The sequence below is a fragment of the Mus caroli genome, chromosome 18, assembly GCF_900094665.2.
Source record: "Mus caroli chromosome 18, CAROLI_EIJ_v1.1, whole genome shotgun sequence".
Lineage (NCBI taxonomy): Eukaryota > Metazoa > Chordata > Mammalia > Rodentia > Muridae > Mus > Mus caroli.
In genome coordinates, this window is record NC_034587.1 from 9,383,913 (window position 1) to 9,405,430 (window position 21,518).

At 43.0% G+C, this 21,518-nt stretch overlaps 1 protein-coding gene across 7 annotated transcripts in view; it reads right to left on the reverse strand.

Moving 5' to 3' along the window:
- The window catches only part of Osbpl1a (oxysterol binding protein like 1A), a 186,133-nt gene that overhangs the window by 51,453 nt on the left and 113,162 nt on the right, over positions 1-21,518 (reverse strand). For 6 of the 7 annotated variants that reach the window (XM_029471901.1, XM_021150443.2, XM_021150445.2 and 3 more), the window contains one exon: positions 10,558-10,714. In XM_029471901.1, the coding sequence (XP_029327761.1) occupies positions 10,558-10,714 (157 nt within the window). Of the gene's footprint in view, positions 1-10,557; positions 10,715-13,207; positions 13,230-21,518 lie in introns of those variants that run through there. The other variant, XM_021150447.2, reaches the window with a different exon arrangement.

The following is a 21,518-nucleotide window of genomic DNA, read 5'->3' on the forward strand; positions in this document are numbered from 1 at the left end:
TGTATTGTTACTGAACAACAACTATTTCCATTAAAATGCCATGATTTTAACCATTAACCATGCATATTTTGCAGAGCTCTGCTTCAGTGGAAGGCTGGCAGCCCTGGCTCTCAGGAACGCTCTCTGAGGCTATCTGGAGGGCGTGCTCCTGTCTCACTCTTGCTAAGAGAAGCAACTCTAGAACCGTGTTCCTTCCCCTTCTGCGGGCTTAGCGACCGTTTGGGGGAAATCATTACACAGAAGCAGGAAACAGAATCCAAAGCTGAGTTTCGGAATAGGATGCTTCTTTCTCTTACACATCTCCGCTATTCTCGGTAGCTATTAAAAAAGCCTAGCAGTTTACAGTCACCTTGTGTTTGTGTCTATGGTGTGTGTGCAGGTGGAGGCAGAGGAGGACATCCTGCTCCCTGGCCTCTGCCTCAGGCCTTTGAGAATCAAAAAGTAACACTACAGGTATTTCAGAGACACTTTACATTTCAGTGTAAGCATTAGCCATCACTATTGTACACATACCATGAAGAGCCCTGGATCCACAGTGTGGGGCGAGACAGACCAACCACATCTTCAAACCCAAGCAGAGACAGGCCCCCACCCGATCTGCTGTGACCTGTACATTATTCGGCTGAGCTTGGAATAGAAACAGGTGAGACCTAGATGGGACAATGCCTGCCAAAGTCAGGAGCTATCTTACCTACAGGGTGGAAGTAGCACATTAAGCCAGGGACCCACTCTAGACAACATTAGAAAACTTGAAACACCAAAGCACAAAACTAAAATGATGCTGTAAGGAACCCATGGTCTTCAGGACCCCTGCTCCTGCACTGACACCTACTCTGCTGAGAAATGTAACTGGCCCTGCATGGCTGTGTTCTCCATGTGGTGCTTTGGCCCCAGGAAGCTACTGCACTGCACACCTTAGGTCTTTTCAGAGCTGGGTACACCCTGCCCTACACAAAGCACATCACCTGCTTACACAGTGCTGCACTGCACATGGGAACAGCGCACTCTCAGCTCTGCCTACTTTCCATATCCACATTTGTCCTAGAGGGCAGCACTGGCTGCTTCCTTGTAGAGAAGTGTGCTACAGTACTGTGAGGAGGCACTGCCACACTCACACGTGTGCCTTGGAGTAACTGCTGTGGTGAAACAGTTCACTAGGAATTTCAAATGCGGACTTAAGACAAGCATGGATCCTATAGACACAGTGTTTTGAAAGGAGTAGTTTAGCAAATGACTGCCCCTCACCAAAGATCTCACAGGAACAGAGAAACAAAGTAACAAATAGTTAAATGACTTTTGAGGATTTTATAACAATGGCTTCTATATTTTACTAACCTTGCAAATCCCTTCTTTTTATCTGTAACATTTTTTTTTTTGACAAAAAAAAAAATCCTTCCTGAGCTAACAAGCAAAGAAAACAAACTTCAGAACTCTAGGTAGGTCCCCTGAGGCAGATCTCTCCTGGAGGCAATATCTGGATTGGCACAATTCCAAAGAACACTTGAATGTAATCCTAGAGACCAAATCCCATGGGTCAGCAGTCCTTAGGAACCCAACCTATGACTTAACACAAAATGTACAGAGACTATCGATTAAGGCAGGCCACTAGAAGACCATGTTACACCAAAAGGGATCTCCTGATGTTCAAAGCCATGTGCTAATGCGTGTGGGTGGAGCGGGTGCAGGAGGACCTCAAGTAAATAGACAAAACAGTAAGCAAAGCCAGAGAGAGGGCCGGCAAGTGCAGATGCAGAAGGAATAAGGAAAAAAAACAACCCAGCACAATGGTGTGTATGTGTGAAAATGTCAATGAACGCTGCCACTCTGTGTACTAATTTTAAGATTAATTAAAATGTAACAACTGTGTACTTTGATATGCACTTGAGGACTTCTTTGATACCGTAAGAACTAAAACTGTTTCATGAAACAAACTTGAAATAGAAACTGGATGTTTCCCTAAGAGACTAAGAAGGTCTCTGGATCAGAAGGAGAAAGTAATGAGACCTCTGCCCAGGGAGAGGCAGCGTCAAGGGATGGAAGGAGGAGGGGCAGAGCCTAAAGGCTCTCAGCACCTCTTGTTTACACTACTGACAGGGAACGCTGGCTTGGCAGAGCCCAGCCAAAAGCTCTTATCTGAAGAAGCAGCAGCAGCCCCCAACTTCATTTACCACACTATGAAATGACATGGAAAGAAAGGACGGTGTACTTTAAAAATAGAGTTCTTGTTTTACACTCACCAGAAGAAAATAGTTTTCTCATAGGATCAATGCGTTCAGCTAGCTTCTCTTTTCCAAATGCCACTTTCAAAGGACAAACCCAACTTCTCAAATATGTTCGAAGCCCTTTCACTGAAGCTAAAAGAAAGGCTTGGGAGCTCCCAACTGCAACCCCGGCACTTTAGAGGATGAGGCAGGAAGGTTGCTGCGAGGCTAAGACAAGCCTGGGTTACATAGTGAATTCCGGGCTAGCAGGGGCTACTTACAGTGTACGACTCTGCCACAGACAGACAGACAGACAGACAGACAGACAGACAGACAGACAGGAAAAGTAGGCATGCATCTACTCTCCCTCCTGTGTAAGTCCTCTGTATCTGTGAGTCAAACCTCCCCAGATGACTTATGCAGATCACCTAATTTAGGCATCACCAGCCAGGAAGATCTACCTTACTCCTATTTTATAGAGAAAGTTGAATTTCAATGAAATTATACCTTAGCCTGTGGTCAGGAAAGTGGCACCGGGTAGGATTCAAACCCCCAAAGCTCTTAGTAACTACACTATTATAATTTGCTGATACATCTCTTTTTTTTTTTCCCAAAAAGACTTATATTGATGAAATTCAAGTCATCTTAAATTTAAAGGCATCACTATTTAAATCATTCCAGTAAACCTATTTCCCACTATGAGGTAAAAATAGAAATTCTAAGAATTATTTGTCTTTTTGAAAAGCTTAAAAAAGCCAGGTATGATTGTATACAACTTTAATTTCAGCACATGGGAGGCAGAGGTTAGTCGATTTCCGTGAGTTCTGGTCTAGCCTGGTCTACATAGTGAGTTGTAGGAATTGTAGGTATACACAGAGCCATACTATACAAAAAGAAAAGAAGCCTGAAAAACAGCTTTTCACAGGAGAAAGGCAGTTTTCTTAATGATAATAAAACTTGGTAAATGTCAGCATTCTTTCAGAAGAATGGATAAAATGTTGAGTTTATTTACACACTCTGTTATGCTTCTAAACTTCAGGCCACACTTAATATATCACAAATTTAAATGGAGTCATCTGTAAACTAAACGTGCACACATACATCTGTTTAGTTGCTCAGGAATAATCCAGTTACAAACTAGGAAACAAGCAAAACAACAAATACAAGATACCAAAAAAAAAAAAACAAAAAACAAAACTGGGGTTACTATATATTCTTAAGTGAAAGAGAAAAGGCCAAGTTACAATGTATCTTTTATCTACAGGCAAAACAAAAGTAGGCTAGTCAACTCTCAGTGTAATGAACTAAAAATAGACCACAGGCAGCACTCAGAGGCTTCTAAACAGCATTTCCCAGTCAAATGCAACTGGGCTCCTTAGAGACAGCTGTCTCTATGTCTAGAGCAGAAGCTAAATAATATAAGCCTGCAATACCAGAAAGCAAGGTGACTCTCAAAGACAACACATGTGAACTGAATACATATTACACCCACAAGAGAGTGGGGACAGAGGAGATGGCTCAGCCTGGCAAAGGGCTCGCTTTGCAGGCATGAGGTTCTTAGTTCAAGTCTCTAGAGCCCATATAAAAAGCTGGGCATGCAAGACGGGAGGAAGAGATCCCTGGACCTTATTGGTTAGCTAACTCGGCCTATGTAGAGAAGTTTTGAGGCAGTGAGAGACTGTATAAACAAAAGACTGAAGGTAACTGCAGAATGACATGTGCTGACCTACATGCACACGAGCACCTGAACATATAAACACACAAACACACACAGAGCATCACAAACAAGATGGAATCCTATCGAGTGGACAAAGAGGGGGAAGCAGTAAGTATTTACCCAACTCTCGTCTCTGTATCCACACATCACTCTTCAAGTGAAGTCATATTCATCATTTTGTAAAGAGGTACTTAGAAGCTTGTATGGAGAAAGGAGAGAGAGAGAGAGGGAGAGTTCGCGAGTTCGCTCAATCACTCTCTATGTTTTGAGTCAGAGAATCTGGTCACTGAATCTGGTCAGAGAGCTCCAACAATCTTCCTCCTCTTTCCATGTCCTCAATACTGGGATGACAGATGCATACCATTTTTAAGTGCATGCTGGGAATCTGAACTCAAGTCCTTATCATGCTTGCAAGGCAAGAATTTTTTTGACTGAGCCATCTCCCCAGGCCAGCAGCTCTTTCTAGAATCCAGCTAGTAAGTGTGGGAGGAATGACAGGTTTGAAATAGCGCTGTGTTATAGCTTCTAAAGATGCTTGAAGATAATGACCAACAATGGTACTAAAACCATTAGGGAAAACACTAACAGAAACAGTCCCATAAAACAGCTAGCTCACAATGCCCAAACCAGGAATGTAGCAGGAGGTACACATACTATGGTCTCCATAGTATGTATGTCTATGAAGTATACCATATCAAATCGTACTAATACTACTAATAATTATTAATATCAACCCTAAACCTGGTCAAGCTACTGTAACTGGAGTGGTTTGAAGGATATTCAGGGGCCCCAGGCCTGTGAGCAGCCATATCTGCATTGTGGAATATTCTTCGGAACAGATAAAGGGGAGGAAAAGGTAAGAAGAGAGGAACAGAAAGCCTAGTAATTCTCCTAGTCACTTCTGACAAAGAGCATGTGAGACTTCTGGGTCCTTAGCACTAAGTGACATTTCAGATCTAATTACTAAGACGTTTGAGACAAGCAGGAAAATTTGAATAATAATTAAAAATTTGAAGATAAGAAACTATTACTCATTTATGACAATAAATGGTTTTGTGACTTAGTAGGGGAAAGAGTCTGGGATGAAGATGAAGAACACACACTGCACTTAGGCTAAAATGTAAACAACATAAAGAATATTAGAATAGTCCTAATGTGCACAAAGCACTCAATGTTTTCTCTTTCTTTCCTTTTTTTTCTTTTTTTTTGGTTTATTTATTTATGGTTTTGGTTTTGAGACAGAGCCTCCCCAACCCCAAGTCCTGGAACTCGCTATGTAGACCACTCAGGCCTCCAACTCACAGAGATCCTCCAGCCTCTGATGGGGTTGAAGGTTTACAGTACCCACCTGGCACTAGCACTAAGCTGCAGGCATCTATCGTAACCCGTGATGTCTTAACTGATGTTGTGTAGTTCATTCTAGCAGAGCTGCAGATTATGGATGTCCTAGAAAACTGTTCATTCACCCACAGTGAGCATCTGTCTGTCCAGCAGGCTAGGATAAGCCCTCAGATTTACATGAAAGTTCATCTTCACCACAGCTTCCTTACACAGTGCCCAAGCTGGGACAGACCCTGTGGTTGTACTAAGTAACTAACAAACCAACTAACTAACCAACTATCTATCTATCTATCTATCTATCTATCTATCTATCTATCTATCTATCTATCTATCTATCTAAAGCACCTCCAGCCTACAAGAGGGCATCTCAGGAGCATGGGTAGGCCTGCGTGTTCCTGGGTTCAGCCCTGCTTCCAAAGATCAGCTTCTTCACTACCTCTTTCCAGCCTAGGATAGGAATGGAGGAGCTCTACGTGGTATGAGGTAACAGTTTTCCTACAGAAATTCCTATCAATAAGCAGCCCAACCTGCCTTCTGTTTCTTCCTAACATACTCAAAGTGACTCCATGGCCTGCCAGCTTGTTGTTCTTAGATGAAGTCTTAAAATCTCTTGACTAGTCCCTCATGACTAGTCCCATCTGTCAAGCTGGCGCTCTTCTTTGAGGGGAGGACCGGGACCGTAATTTTGCAGAAGATGAATGTCCTGTAACCTGAGCGGACTGCTGAGATTGAGGTCACTGCTTCAGCTCCTGCCATCTAAGCTGCTCATCTGTTCCAGGTGCCCAGTGTGCACTGGCTTCCCAGGGCAGACACTGCATTTTACTGACCAGCAATATTCAGCCTACATTCCAGCACAGTGGAACCCTCGCCCAACCTCCACACCTCTCGCAGGACCACCCCACAGAATTGCTACGGCAAGCTGTTTCTTAGTACTCTATGGGGTGTTCAGCTGGTCAGAGGACGCCCCATGCCTAGACTGCTTGAAGCTCTCTCCTGCTGCTCTCTCCTTTCACCCCAAACATCTACCTTTAAGACAAAGAGAGAACACAGGCTCCCTGTTGTCCCTAGACCCTTCTATAAACCTATCGAATTCTGGACAAAGTTCTTGCTCTTTCTCTGATGGCTCCAGTGTAGTGGGAATTTTGGTTTCTTTAAAAACCCAGTTATATTATATGAATATGCTGGGTTTTTTAAATCCAAGGTGTGAGATATGGGCTACTTCAGATTGTCCACAGTCACTACAATTGTCTCCTTCTCTAGGAAGGGCATGACTTCTGCCACCTGCTGAAGTCTAGGCATGTCTTCACTGCTGCTCCCCCTGCCGCTGCACTCACTACTGTGGGACTGCTGTTCTGCTGAACTGCTGGTTGGAAATGTCCTGAAGATGGAGACTGGACTTTGCTTCAAGGAACTCAATCCTCTCAATCAGCAGGAAGTAATCTAAAGAGGTCTATGCCCCCATCCCCTCTAGCCATCTTTCTCTCCTACCTAGTGTTGGGTTGGGAGGGACTGGGATGGAATAAGGGTTGGAAGGGTGGTAGATAATAGAACCCAGAAAGCCCCCAAAGAGCGGGCCTACAGCTCCAGTGATGACAGAATATGTACGAAATACTTCACATTTCCTCAATACATTTATACTTTCCGGAATATACTGATATAGATTATAGTTAACTTATTTCCTTCAACTCGTCTATGAATCTCTGGAATTACATTTGCAGTACAGAAGATAATTGTTACATCGTTCCTCTCCCTTCAGCTTCCCATGAATTCACATCATACATAGTCATGAAGAGCAGGGAAGCTACCGTCATGTATGTCTACCGTCATGTATGTCAGTATAACAAACTCTTGCAATCCATGTTTAAGACAGAGCTTCACCCAAATTATCAGGTAAGTGAGCTTGTGTTAATTAACATCAGATGAAATAAACAATCCGCCATTTCTACTGTGAGAAATCTTTCTCCACCTCAAAATTATGAAGATATTTTAAGTTTCACATTTAGGTGTTTAGTTCGTCTTGAATTGATAATTATATGCAGTTATGCCTTGGAATCCGTGCAGCATTAGTTCTAAAGCCCCAGGTCCTGATATGAAAATCTGCAGTTCCTGATGTCAGCTACATAAGATTGTGTCCTATGTGCACAGAAACCTGCATATGACTTCTGTATATTTAAATGATCTCTAGAATACCTAACATGAAACAATTATTTCAACTTTGGAAAGTACCTTCCATATACAGTAGCTTAAACCTGGAGCTAGTGAGCCTGGAGCTAGGGAGGGACCTGCTATGACAGAGTTCAGTCTTACCCTTCCCAAAGTAGACGATTACTAATTATTCCATACCACCGCCACCACCACTCTCCAGTTTTTCTTTCCCTCACTGATCTGCCATGCTAGCTTTATTAAAAGACCAGTTTTCCTCCATATGATGACTTTCTACAAGTCAATCAATCTCCTAGAAAAGTCTGAACTAAGTGTTTTGCCACAGACCTTGACATTCAGTAGAGAAAACAGCATCCTTTCATGCGATCTAGTTCCTGGTTTTGACTCTTGAAAACCCTCTGTGCTTCACTATACACTTCAGAACCCACTTCACAGCTTCCAAGGAAAAAGAATGTAACTTGAACTAAAATTGCATTATATCTATGGATCAATCTGGCAAGAGGACCTTTATGATAATGAGTATTCATTTTCAAAATTATCCATATCTTTTTCTTACTGTGTGGGTGAATTTGGGGGGGGGGTCACCAAAATTGATAAGCTTGTGACTTCTAGTAGTTGCTCCAAGCAGTTCTTTTCCTCTAGTTTTAATTCCAGTTTCTGTTGCTAATTCACAAAAATGTAATTCTGTATGCAACAACCTTGCCAAATATTTTTTTACTAACTTTCATAATTTTTCTATGGATACTAAGTGTCTTCTATGTAGACAAATATGTCATTTGTGGATAATGACAATTTTATTTCTCAAGTTCTTGTGTGTAAATTAATTGAGAGCTTTGGGCTCTCAATTAAAAAATGTTTAAAAATTAATGAATCAAGAATCATGCCTGATTTCTGATGTTGTGACTGCCTTAATGTCTTGTCTCTAAGCACTTGCTGCAGCGGGCTGCCACTGCAGCGCCCCCTCTGCTAGGAAGGATCACTTGTGTCCTCTAATTGTGGAGGCTACTGATATAGGAAATGGCGTTCTCAGAACCTCCCCTGAGTCTGGCAGCTACTTACTGCCTGCTTTGTATTTTTACATTATATTCACTGACACGCTAAACCCCATATGTTCACCAAGGAGAAGTATTTGGGGGAAAGTACTACAAGTTAAAAGATCAGGGCTCAAAAGAAATTCGGTGCAAGTACAAAGGGCTGCTCGTTTGGAGTCTGGCCCAGGCGGTGGGAAAGCCTTGTCAGTGTAGCTGCATGCAGTATGGTAGAGGCTGAGCACTGACCTGTCAACTAAGGTATATTTTATATCAGAAAAAAATGGGTACTGTCTAAATGAATGGAGTGAGATTTTTAACCATTGTTAAATTATCTTTCTATTGGACAAAGAGTTTCATGAAAAATTAGAAAAATGGTTGAAATACTTTTATAAAATTAGCAGTATATCAGTTAAGATGGGTTTATAATTAGTAAAGTTTCTCATTTCTTATTTGAAAGAAAAACAATTTATAATCCATATATACCCACATATCCCCTGGCTATAGACGAGTCTTACAAACCATGGGCATTTCAAAGCTACCTTTCCCAAGCCTGCAATTAGTAAGATTTCTGACGATTTTTGAACTTCTCTACTTCTGATGAAACAGAGTAACAGAAGAACAAGTTATTGTACTTACATTTTAATAGGATGACCCTTAATTACAAATGTAACTCTGCTGGCTAGGCCTCTAGTTACTTATGTCTTCTCTCCATACAACTTGGCCTGAATTGAACTTAACAATTCCGAGTTGCGTATTTGTACCCTTCTGAGTCTGACTGAGAGATCAGAATACATGAGCACAGCATAATCACTTTAAACACAAAATAGCTACCATCTTGTGACAACACATATACAGAAACCATCTTGTGACAGCACATATACAGAAAGGTTAAAGGCCAGAGGGGAGTCCCAGAGGCCACGGCCCAGAGCAGCTTCTTGGCCCCTGGCACTGTACTTATTTGGGTATTTTTAATAACTATCTCAAGAACTCAGATCGTTTTTGATGTTAGCAGAGTTTGCTTGTTTTGCCACTGAGAACACAACATGTGTTTAGTAGCTGGCGGTGTCTCTTACAGATATTCATCTGGGGTTTGCTAGGAAGTATCTCATGTCCTGAGAACACACACACACACACACACACACGTCAGTCCTATGTGACAAAGTTCCTGCTGCTGGCTATGGAGAAGAGTTGTAGAAGACACTACTAGCCACATCATCTGTAGCAGTGAAGCCATTAAAGTGCAAGAACCAACAAAGGAAAGCTGCTTTAATCTAGTCACTTTCTAAGTCACTGTCACATGAACTTTACAGTATTTAAAAATCCATTTTTTTAAAGAAATGTAAACTTAGAAACTTTTTAAACAAGGGAATGCACACATCAGAGCAGCACTGAGCAATGCTTGAGGCAGCTGTGGTCAGAATCGTGGTGTTATACAATCTATAGTTATAAAGCACACAGAATATTGTTGGAGGAATTAGCCACTAGCATCTCCCCGTGAAGACAACAGGATGACCCACTTGGTAGTAATTTTATAAAATTACACTCTACCACTCTGTGAACTTGCTCAGAAACCAGAGAGCCACGGTGTCTGTTACATCGCAGCATTTGGGACAATCTCTTGCATGAACCCACTGGAGAAATAAAACACTAATGTCATTAGAACATATAAAATGAATGTGTTCAGCAAATCCTGGACCTTAGTGACAGCCTTTGTTTAAATTTAACTAGCTTGTGACAGCAGGCTGGCAACATTACTATTCGCTCTTAAAACCAACAAGAAGATCAAATGACTAGGAACCAAAATAGCATTGGGAGGCAGAGTCATAAAACATGGATGATGAGCTGGGAACAGAGCATCAGTTTCAATGGGTGGCTCTGAGAGCCTCACTCCCAACTTCCTGAAAGCCTGGGGACTAAAACCAAGCTCTAGCTCTGCCTCTGAACATACAGGGGACATTTCCTCCGAGCGGACAAAGAAAGAGTTCCTCAATCCTGCCAACATAAACATAAACACCCAGCACTGGGGAGGAAGCAGAGGAAAGCATTCACTTTCGAGCCCGAGCTGTGTGACCATGATGGCTGAGTACTATCCGAGCCTCCATACCTGTGCTTTTTGATGCCATTGGAGAGCGCATCTCCCCCACCACAGTCTTTTCCTTCAGACATTCTGTGTTTTCCACTGCTCACAGGCACTTCGTTCTCTTCAAAGGAGTGTGCTGTCACAGCTTCCAGGCAAGTCAGCGACCCCTCGGACTCGGAACCTGTGGCAGAGCAGGCTCATGATGAATGTACTGAACTTGGGTGCAAAGGCATCACTAATAATGGCTATCTCCCTCCACACATCGCATCGGGCTGTGAAACTCAAGCAGCCTACTTTGTCCTTTCTTAATCCATCCGCAAACACCTCCTCGGGATTTCAGAGAACCTGCTCCCATTGCAGCTCACATGGACTTATGTGACAGATGGACACTTATATAAAGTTACAGTTAAACTGATTATATATACTTAGAGAGAGCCAAAGATTGCTGAGTCCTTTAAGAAATCATATTCAGTAGTCTCCCACCCCCAAATTTCTATTCTCTCCTTCTCAAGGCATCTTAACTTTAGCATACCCAAAAAAGGTTCAATTTTAAAACTTTGTATATAAAGGAATATTTCCAGTTTTGCACTTATGAGATGTTTAAGTCATATCAAATCCTGCAGTAACAAAAGTAAAGGCAATTTTAAGAATACATGTAACAACACTGCCCTGTATGATCCATCTCAACTTCCATGTCCATACATCAGTTGTGAGGCAGTTGTTCTAAGGACATTTCTAGTTGCCTAGGAACTCAGAATGGAGCCTTCTGCTTGCTGGGGACCAAGAAGATGATTCACTTCTGTACCATCCACGGCATCTGCCGAGATTCTCACGGTCCACATCGTCTCCGAGCATCCTCAGGATACTTTGCAAAAGGTGAGACAAGGCTCTGAATTACCTAAGTAAGTATGTTAACAATCTCCTGGCTTGCAAGGAGGAACCTGGGACCCAAACTCCAGCTTGACCACTTCTTTCTGAATAGCTTATTTCAGCCCAAAGCAGTAGCCAGTCATTCCCTAGAAGCCTTTTCATAGGAGCCTCTGTTTCTGGTCAAACACTATTCAAAGACGGTCTGTGATCTCCTGTGGGACTCTACCCTCTTGTGCTCAGCTCTGAGAAACTTGCCTTGCACAGCTTGAATAACTGGCTTGGTGCATGTTAGTGCAGAACTCCCACCTGCTACGCATGTAGCCCAGCAGCAAGTAGCTTAGGCTTTTTTTTTCCTCTACTACATGCTAGCTAGCACTTAGCTCAATGCATGGAGTCTTATTGCGATCCCATTATGTTGATTCAGAAGGAAACTGGGATCCAGTGCCAGTTGTACCATGGCTGCTTGCACCATATAGGACACCTTGAGCCCCAACTTGTAGAAAGGCCACAGCTTTGTTCTCTCGTGTACCACAATACAGACACATACTAGTAGTCCTCCCACACACACTGTTTGGCTTGCCATGTGTGTTAATTTCAATATGCTTGGTCCAGGGGGCAGTGTGGCCTTGTTGAGGGAAATGTGTCACTGTGTGGGTGGGCAAAGAGAGCTTCCTCCTAGCTGCCTGAGGATGTTGGTCTCCTCCTGGTTGCCTTCAGATCGAGATCTAGAACTCTTGGCTCCTTCTCTAGTGCCATGCCTGCCTGGATGCTGCCATGCTTCCTGCCATGATGATAATGGACTGAACCTCTGAACCTGTAAGCCAGCCCCAATTAAATATTGTCCTTTATAAAAGTTGCTTTGGTCATGATGTCTCTTGAGAGCAATGAAAACCCAAACTAACATACCATGGTTTTAGCTCCTTGAGGTCAACTGTGGTTCAACAACTACATAGAAGATTCCAGAAATCACTAGCAAGCTTTAATTTGTGCGCAGCAAGGTGATTGTATCTAATGTCACCTTTGTCCTGGAGGCTGTGGTGGTAAACGCTAGAAGTGAAAACACTTCTAACAGGGGTTTCTGGAACAAGCCTGAGTCAGAGCTGGGAACACATCAGCCAGAAGAGGCTCATGAGTTCCATGCTGCAGCGTATGGAGCTGTGTATGGAGCCTGCGATTGGTTTCTGTGTAGACTATCACAAATTTTAAGAGTTTAAACAGCTTTGTCTTAGGATTTGAAATGCAGTTGTACTATGTAATTTAGATGTCAAAAGTAAAAAAGCCATCAAACAGTCCTCAGGCTTTTTTCTGAAACACTGTTATCCACAAGATACTCTGTGTTTGAAATTTAAAAGACACAAATGACAGAAAGGGACTTTCCTACTTAAAAAGCTTTTGTTCATGGTTTGTTTTTAAACTAAAAAGATGCACGGTAAACAGCAAACAAGAGACAGGTAAGAGCTTTCCCCAAGCAGAGACCGACTTTCTCCCAGTTAGATCTCAGTGTGGCACACGCATAAGCTGAGGTCCCACGTTCATGTGTTTTGGTCATTTTAAAAATATGCACAAGGGACCACCATGCTCATCCCACCCCAGAGACACAGACCAGATGGCACTGCAGACACTTGTCCTCCCTGGCAACTCCCTGTGTCCCTTCTCTTTGTCATCTTTCTGTTCCCCCTCCTTCCTCTTCCCTGCCCTCACCCCTCCCTAGCGCCTCCTCTGTCTGGGCTATCAGTTAAAAAGCTCTGAGTAGCTCTATTCTGCTGAGTCTAGTGGCCATTTTTCAATTCTAATTGTGACTCACCTACCATCTCTGACACTGCTCAATTTGCCTCTCCCTTCCTAGGAACCATATGCAAAGCAGGCAGAAGAGAGTCCCGAACAGTGAGCCCTGGCAGCTGCCCACGGTCCAGCAGAAGTACACTGTGAGGCAAACAAATGTGCTCAGTAAATTGTTGCAGGTACAGTAACAGAAGTCAGAATGAGGACAGTGGCCATCAGGCGTCAGTCCGTTCTCACAGTAGAGAACGGTGTCAGCGAAGGGCTGAATAAGCTGACAAGTAAGACAGGGAGGAGAAGACAGTGTGACATCACAGCAGCTGTCATACCAGGTAAGAGGAATGTATGAGCCAATACTGGAGCAAAAAGATGCTTATAAAACAGCAAGGGAAGATACTGGAAGGAGCGTGCATCATATACATACTACAGAGGATTAGAAAAAAGCAGCAACAGCAAGCAGAAGACAAAGAGCAACTCAAGGGTGACAGTCCTCTGTTTTATATTGCAGGGAACTGAATTTTGTTTTCTAACAAGTGCTTTTTACCTCATGGGTATAAAGTTGATCATGTATGAAAGTAGAAAGCACAGAACCTCATGGCAAGTAGCGTGGCACCAGGCCCAGTATTTCTGTATAACAAAGACTGCTTTAACTAGCAACAGGAACCCATTCTTCATGTGCACACCTTTAACACAAACATATCAACCCATTTCCAGAGCTTCACTGTTTCAAATGGAGAGCCCCAGATTCAAACTATTTAATCTCTCAATTACACGCTTCCTTTTATAAGAGGTGCCCTGATCATGGTGCCTCCACAGTGACAGAACATAGCTGAGGTGTAACAGGGATCTATCATTAAAGGAGATGTTTCTCATACTTCTTTCTCACTGAGGGGAACAGTTCTGCTTCAGTGTGGGCTTGCATCACGATATGCTCTATGCTATGGGCCTAAAAGTGATGTGGCCAACTGAAAAGCTGAGAGTGGACCAAATCCTGCAGAACTGGGAGCCCAAATAAGCCTCACCTCGTTAAGTGAATCATCTCAAACACTTGTTACAGTCATGAAAGCAGACACACTCAGATGGAAATGTTGACAGTGATGTGAATAGACCTAATCCTAACACACAGCATACTCAAAAATGCTTACAAAGGATGAACAATTTATGTAAAATTTATAAATTTTACAATAAAAAAAAACAACAAAAAGACAAAGACAAAAATGTAACTCCAACCAAAACCTGACAAGCCAAAGGCCTTACATATTTAATACATGAACTGAATTTCTGGGCAGGTCAGCTCTGACCTCAGGATCACTTTCAAAAGATCATACGGGATCAAAATTGCTCCCACTGACTTTTTACTAATCCCACTGGGTTTTTTCTAATATTTTTAAATGCAATCACAAAAAGTTGATTTTAACAATATATAGTTCACATCATACTAGCCATTTACCTTTTTCCTGAACTTTCCCCTACAAAAAATTATGATCCTATGATATACAAACGAACTCAGAACTTTTAGGATGCCTCACTGGTCCCTGAAAAATAGAGCAAGGGGACTCTGAGATTTCTGGCATCACTCCCAGATCTTCCTCAAGGCAATTGGGAATATCCATCTAGCCTAAAGATGGTGAATGGGAAACCTGGTGTAGTTACTAAAGGAGTCAGTGAGTTGTCATGGAAGCTATAGTTTACAGAAAAAGTACAGCAACAAAACACGATGGAGAAACCGAAGGTCACAACAATCTCTGGCTAAATAAACAGTAGTAACATTAATAGAAGGGCAGAGACAATAGGAAACCCTCTAACGTTTTTAATGTAGTAATTACTCAGATGTTTAAGGCTCTGATCATATTACAAGTCAGAACTATTCTCAACACAGTTCCAATTGAATGTGGCACCGTGGTTTGGCTATGAAGTACACTCCACTCTTGTGGATCAAAGGCACCTTCAGAGAAGTGATTACACAGGAGGGCTCTGTCTGAGCAGTGTGTCCATCCCCTGCTGTCCATTGAGGGTGAGGTGGAAGGCGGGGCCACCTGAAGGAGAAGGCAGACTACTAGGGACTTTGAAGAATGCATCCTGTTCCTGGTACCCACCCTCACCCCTTGCCACTTCCAAGCCATTATGCAGTGAGCAGTGTCCTCTGTCATAGATTCCCTCCTATTAAAGCACACTGTGATGTTCTGTGTCACTTTAGGCCAAATGACATTGAGCCAGTCAATTCTGGCCTAAAACAAATATCTTTTCCTCCTCTTAGTTGATTTGCTCAGGCATTTTGTCACAGTGACAAAATGTGACTAACACAGTCCTCTTTCTAACCAAAATAGCATGGGCCAAGTACTGTGCCTGGGTTACAGAAACTCCAACATTACTCTAGAATTGAGATAGTCCTTACCTTTGCTTTTTCGTTTCAGGGGTTGACTAATTAATCCTTCCTACCATAAAAAGGCTGGAAGAACAGGTCAGAAAGTTCACATTATAAACTTACCAATAATTCTCCTGGGCTGTCCTGATGAGTATTCTGACACGATCTTTGAAAACTAGCCCAAGAACAAACAAGACCAAAGCAGAAGACTTGGAAGAACTGTGACAGCATCCAAATCATGTTTCCTCCTCTTAAGGTTACAGGAAGGGGAAGATGGTGGATCATGCAAGGGTTCATTGAACACTGGCCTCTGGGAGTGGTAATGCAGACCCTCCATTTACCAAGGTGTAGAGGTCAAACTTGTGGGAGGGCGAGTGTTCTCTCTCAGACACCTAATGGTACGTAGGCGTCCCAGGCAGACAGTAAGTACTAAGCAAGGAAGTGTCTGGATGAGTTGGGAGTCCAGGTGAAGAATGAGACTGGAGATGCACAGCTGGGAGTTATCAAAATGGGGGCAAAGTCTATAAAGGCATGGAATCAATGCCACATGGGCTGTGATGTACATCTGAGTCACCAAGGAGTTGTAAAAGTGCAGATGAGCAAGTTCTCCTCTACCTTTGAACTGGGCCCTCAGGTTTTATGTAACTACTAAACTCGCAGGAGATCTCCATGTTACTGGTCTGGAGGCCACATGTAGAACAATCATGGCTTATCAAGTCTTGACATGGCAACATCATGTTGTCACAAAGTTCACACTCTAGAAAGCTCTCATGTTTAAAGTGAGTTTATGGCTTTTCTGGATGCCATACTTATAGCTTTGCTTGGTCATCTGTGGTTACACTAGCCCGTAGGCAGAACATGTGCAAGTCTAGAGAGTGAAGAAGGAAAAAGAAGAGGTTCCTGGACCATATCAAAGCTGTGAGGAGAGTGTGGCTAAGACAGCAGCACATGAGGGAAAATAGCATTAGGAACGCCTGTTGTAAGCATGAACACAACAACAGCAGTGGAGGCAATTGATGGCCAAGGACGGACGGATGTTTCAATAGATATTGATGAGGACAAGGAACCACAGCTGACTGGGTAAAGAAAGATGCCTTTACGTGAATGACAGGGGCTAGAACTCGAGGCACGGAAGCACTGGTTTCAGTAAAGGGCCATGTATGTGATAATCACCATGACCAAAAGTAACTTGGGGAGGGGTCTCAGTTACTTTTCTATTGTGACAAACCTCATGCTCAAGGTCACTCATAAAAGAAAGCATTTAACTTAGCTTATGGTCCATGATGACAAGACAAAGGCATGGCCATCACAAGGAAGCAGACGGGCACAGTGGGAATGGCACTAGTCTTGAAACTTCACACCTTGCCCCTAGTGACACACCTCCTCCAACAAGACCATGCTTCCTAGTCCTTCCCAAATAGCTGCACCACTAAGGGACCACACATCGAAACACGTAAGCTCATGGAGTCCACTCTCATTTCAAAACAAGCCGGAGAGGAAAGAGATACATCTTGATCACAGCCTACCATTGAGTGAACCCACGACAGAAACCCAGACACCACAGAGGAACCCTGCTTACTGGCTTAGTTTGCTAGTCTAAAGTTCTAATGTCTTTCACATTCTTCCAAAAGAGCAACATGGTCAGGCCTGTTACAGCAATCCTTCAACATTAGTTACTTTTTTACTGCTGGGATAAACACCACCACCAAAGCAACTTCAGGGAGAGTTTATTTTGGCTTACAGTTCCAGAGGGAGAGTCCCTGGCAAAGGAAAACACTGGCAGCAGCGAGACAGGGCAAGAAGCTGAAGGAGCTCATCTTCAACCACAGGCAGGAAGCAGAGTGAACAGAAACGCAGCAAGGCTATGGACTCTTACTCCCCAGACATGTGCTTCCTCTAGCAAGGCTCTACCTCCTAAATGTTCCTCAGCCTTCCCAAGTAGCACAAACCAGGGACCAAATGTTCAAATACATGAACTTAGGGGGACATTTCTGATTCAAAGCACCACACAGACCCAGTTATCTATGTCTACAGAATATAAGAAAAATAGAACACAATGACACACAAGGGGCACAGGGGAGCAGATGCCCGTGAGGCATGGCTTTGTCAATGGAAACAAAACAGGTTCTCAATGGCATAGGCAATGTCTCCATTAGATAATAGATTTGGCAGGCAGCAAAAATGGAAGGAAGGAATAGCCATGGACTTAAAATTAGGAACTGCTGGCAATGGCTAACAAGTTGTTGCTGGAGACTGACACAGGAGAGGAAGCATAGCTTGGAGCTGAGCAAGCTGAGTCCATCTGGGGAGAGAATGCAGCAGATTATGTGATAGCCCACACAATCCAAGCAGGGAGAGAGGACACTAGAGAGTCCTTGGTGCAGTCAAAGAAACATCAGGGCAGAGCTTTATGGATAGGGCAAAGAAAGGAGACAGAGGTCTTGCTATGGACTGTAAAACTGAGATTACAGAGGAGAACATTACAAAGAAGACAAACTTGGGTCTGAACTTGGGAATGAGGCTGCAGAAGACTGGAAGACCTTATCACACACGTCACTGTCTCCTATACTACAGATTCTCTTCCTAGCCTGCCAACAAGCCTACTGATTCCAAAGACTGAATCTTTCTTATCTGGGTACGCTTATACCTAACCAAGCAGCTGAGATAACACACACTTAAAATATATTTGACTAACAAAATCCTCACAATACTTAAGAAGCACAAAATGTGCACTAAATCCTAATGTAGACATTTATTTAATAGAAAATGAGAGAGAAAAGACAGACAGACAGATACACACACACACACACACACATCACATCACATCACATCATCTAGGCCCAATGGTGCTTGCCTTTAAATCCAGCTCTTTGGAAACTGAGAAAGAAGGATGAGTTTGAATCTTCTATCAGCTACGTAGTGAATTCAAGACAAACCTGGACTATGTAGTTAACATTGTAGTTTAACAAACAAAGAGCACAAACAAACAAACAAACAAAACCACCCAAAGTCAACCTAAAGCTTAAGGATAAACTTCATTTATTCATATATACCTACACTAGATGCACAGCTTGAGTAAGCAAACAGGTAATTTTAATACCACAGTGGACAATGAGAACACCCCCACTGCTCTCACTCTCCAATGCTGTACCATTTACACTACAGAAGGGATGTGGTTACCAGGCACATCCTCTCTAGAATGCTGTATGATAAATACTACAGAGGGGGTTTAAGAACAGTCACATCCTCTCTAAAATGCTGTACCATATACACCACAGAGGAGGCTTAGTAACGCTCACATCCTATGGTATGGAGTCTGTGGTGCTGTGAATCAACCAACTCATAACAGAGACTCCACCCTTAAGGAACTCACAGTGCCAGGGAGATAAGAAACAAGTGTTACCAAAAATAAAAAAGCAAGAAAAAGACATCATTCAGTTCTTATCAAGTACACGGGGCAGTAGACACAACGTGTAAAAAGGTAGTTGAGATCACCCAATGACAGCAGGCCCAGAGAACGTGGAAACAATACCAAAAAGGGACATGTAAAAACATACAGCCATAAAAAGTTAAGTTGTGGGACTGGAGAGATGGCTCAGCAGTTAAGAGCACTGGCTGCTGCTGTTCTAGAGGTCCTGAGTTCAACTCCCAGCAACCATACGGTGGCTCACAACCATAAGTAATGGGATCCTAAGCCCTCTCCTGATGTGTCTGAAGACAGTGATAGTGTACTCAAATACATTTTAAAAAGTTAAGCTGTGGGAGAGAGTTGTAAATACGGAAATGGAGAACAGTGAACAGTGCTGTCTTAGTTAGGGTCTTACTGCATGTGAACCATGACCAAGGCAAGTCTTATAAAGACAACATGTAATTGGGGCTGGCTTACAGGTTCAGAGGTTCAGTCCATTGTCCTCAAGCCACGAGTATGACAGCATCCAGGCAGGCATAGTGCAGGAGCTGAGAGTTCTACATCTTCATCTGAAGGACTCAAGAAGACTGGTCCCTACATGGTTAGGAGGAGGATCTCATTGCCCACCTCCACAGTGACACACTTCCTCTAACAAGGCCACATCTCCTAAGAGTGCCACTCTGGGGGCCACGCATATTCAAACCACCATCTATGTCTTAAAATGCTCGAAGTGCACTTTCTGGTCTTTATTAAAGGCATTAACAACACGGTCCAATCCTGTACCTGCTCAGTGTAAACACCATTGGCTTATCAACGTGCCAAATAGTAGGCTCCAACAGATGCAACTATGTGACACAGGCACAATTGTGACATGACAAAGGAAGTCATTACTATCCTCTGATTTGGTTTTAGTTTTTATTTTTATTGATTGAAAAAAAGTGTGATTTATCAATGCCCAGCACTCAAGCTGCTAAAAATATTAAAACGGCTTCTGTTACATGACATAATCCATATGACTGGATTTTATGTACAGCTCATGGACATTTCCACCCAAACAGTAGTCAAAGGAAAGCCTTTCTGAGCAACGGACTGATGTCAGCATGCTTCTAAGAGGATCGTGAACACAGTAGCAATCACCCTGAGCTCCAACAGTCATGGGCAGGCGTCTCTCCATCAACACTAAAGAGGAAACACAGCATTCCGGGCTGGAAATGACTCTTCACAAGATGACCAGAAGCTCATAAAGTCTACCATGTGGTTTCTCCCCCAAGCTGCTGCCTCCCTGTACCCTGAGGTCTCACGGTGCCACCTGACAACTACTTAACCACAAGGTTCAGTTCTGCGACATCTCATTCTCCTCTCATCTGTCACCCTATCCATCACTCTGCCGCTCCCCTCCCCCCTGCATCCTTCACCACCACAGAATCCAAACCAGGGAGCAAAGATGCATGAAACCAGCAAGAGTTGGCAACCTTGGGTTCACTGTTGATGTTCAACATGTTTGTAAGAAAGACAGACATTGTCGGTGTTTATTTAACAAGCTTTTAGAAAGTGCTGCTGTGCTCAGCACCTCAGAGCTGGAAACAGAGATGTCCCCAAAGTGTCAGGCACCATGCAATACACTGCCCCCAAAAGAGGCGTCCACTATTGCAGATGGCGGGAAGATCCTTGTGAGTGCTGGAGAGATGAAAGCCGCTTAGAGAAGAGAGGCTGAGGTGGAAGGGCACAGGAAGAATCACTGATTCTCAAAAGTTTATTGGCTCCAGAGTAAAGCTTTCTCACAGAGCTAACTAGCACTTAGCTTCTGGCCAAATCTTTTCACTTTAATATATACGGAATGTTTGGCCTTTCCCTCACAAAATGTCCACTGAACTATAGTTGGGATTTTATTGGATATAGCTATTACATTCCTTACACACACATACACACCACAGTGAACATGGAAGGTGACGCCTCATTAATTTTTCTCCTTTTAAATAATTTAACTCAGGAGTATTTAATCAAATTGTAAGAAAGGAATCTGACCTCTGTGGAACTTTGTAAAAGAGTCACTAAGCACATACTAGAAAAATAATTTTCTCAAGACATCCCACTGGCTGGAAAAGAAATATTACATGCTACCATGGGCTCTGTCCCACAGTGGGTGTTACCCATAACAGTAGATTTCCATTGATCCTGTGTGTCTGGAAATGCTCAAGGGGACACAATAAAGGGAAACAGGAAATCATGTGAAATCCCATCCAGGCAAATCAAAGAATCCTTTTCTTTTAAAAAGGTAACACACAAGTTAGCCACTTCCCAGACTTTAAAGTGTTTATTTTTTATTTTTGCTACTAAAATAAAACTTTTTGAACTATTAAAAAGCTTTTAACTAGCTTTCAAAAGGCTAGTAATGCTATTCAGTAAGGCAAGTGCTTTCCACACAAAACTGGGAGCTAGGCACCCACATAGAAGCCAGTCACGCAGCATTCATGTGTGACCCCAGGGTTAAGGATGCAGACACACATGGATCTCAGGGACCTGCTGGCCAGCCAGCCTGGTGAAATGGATAGCTCCAAGTTC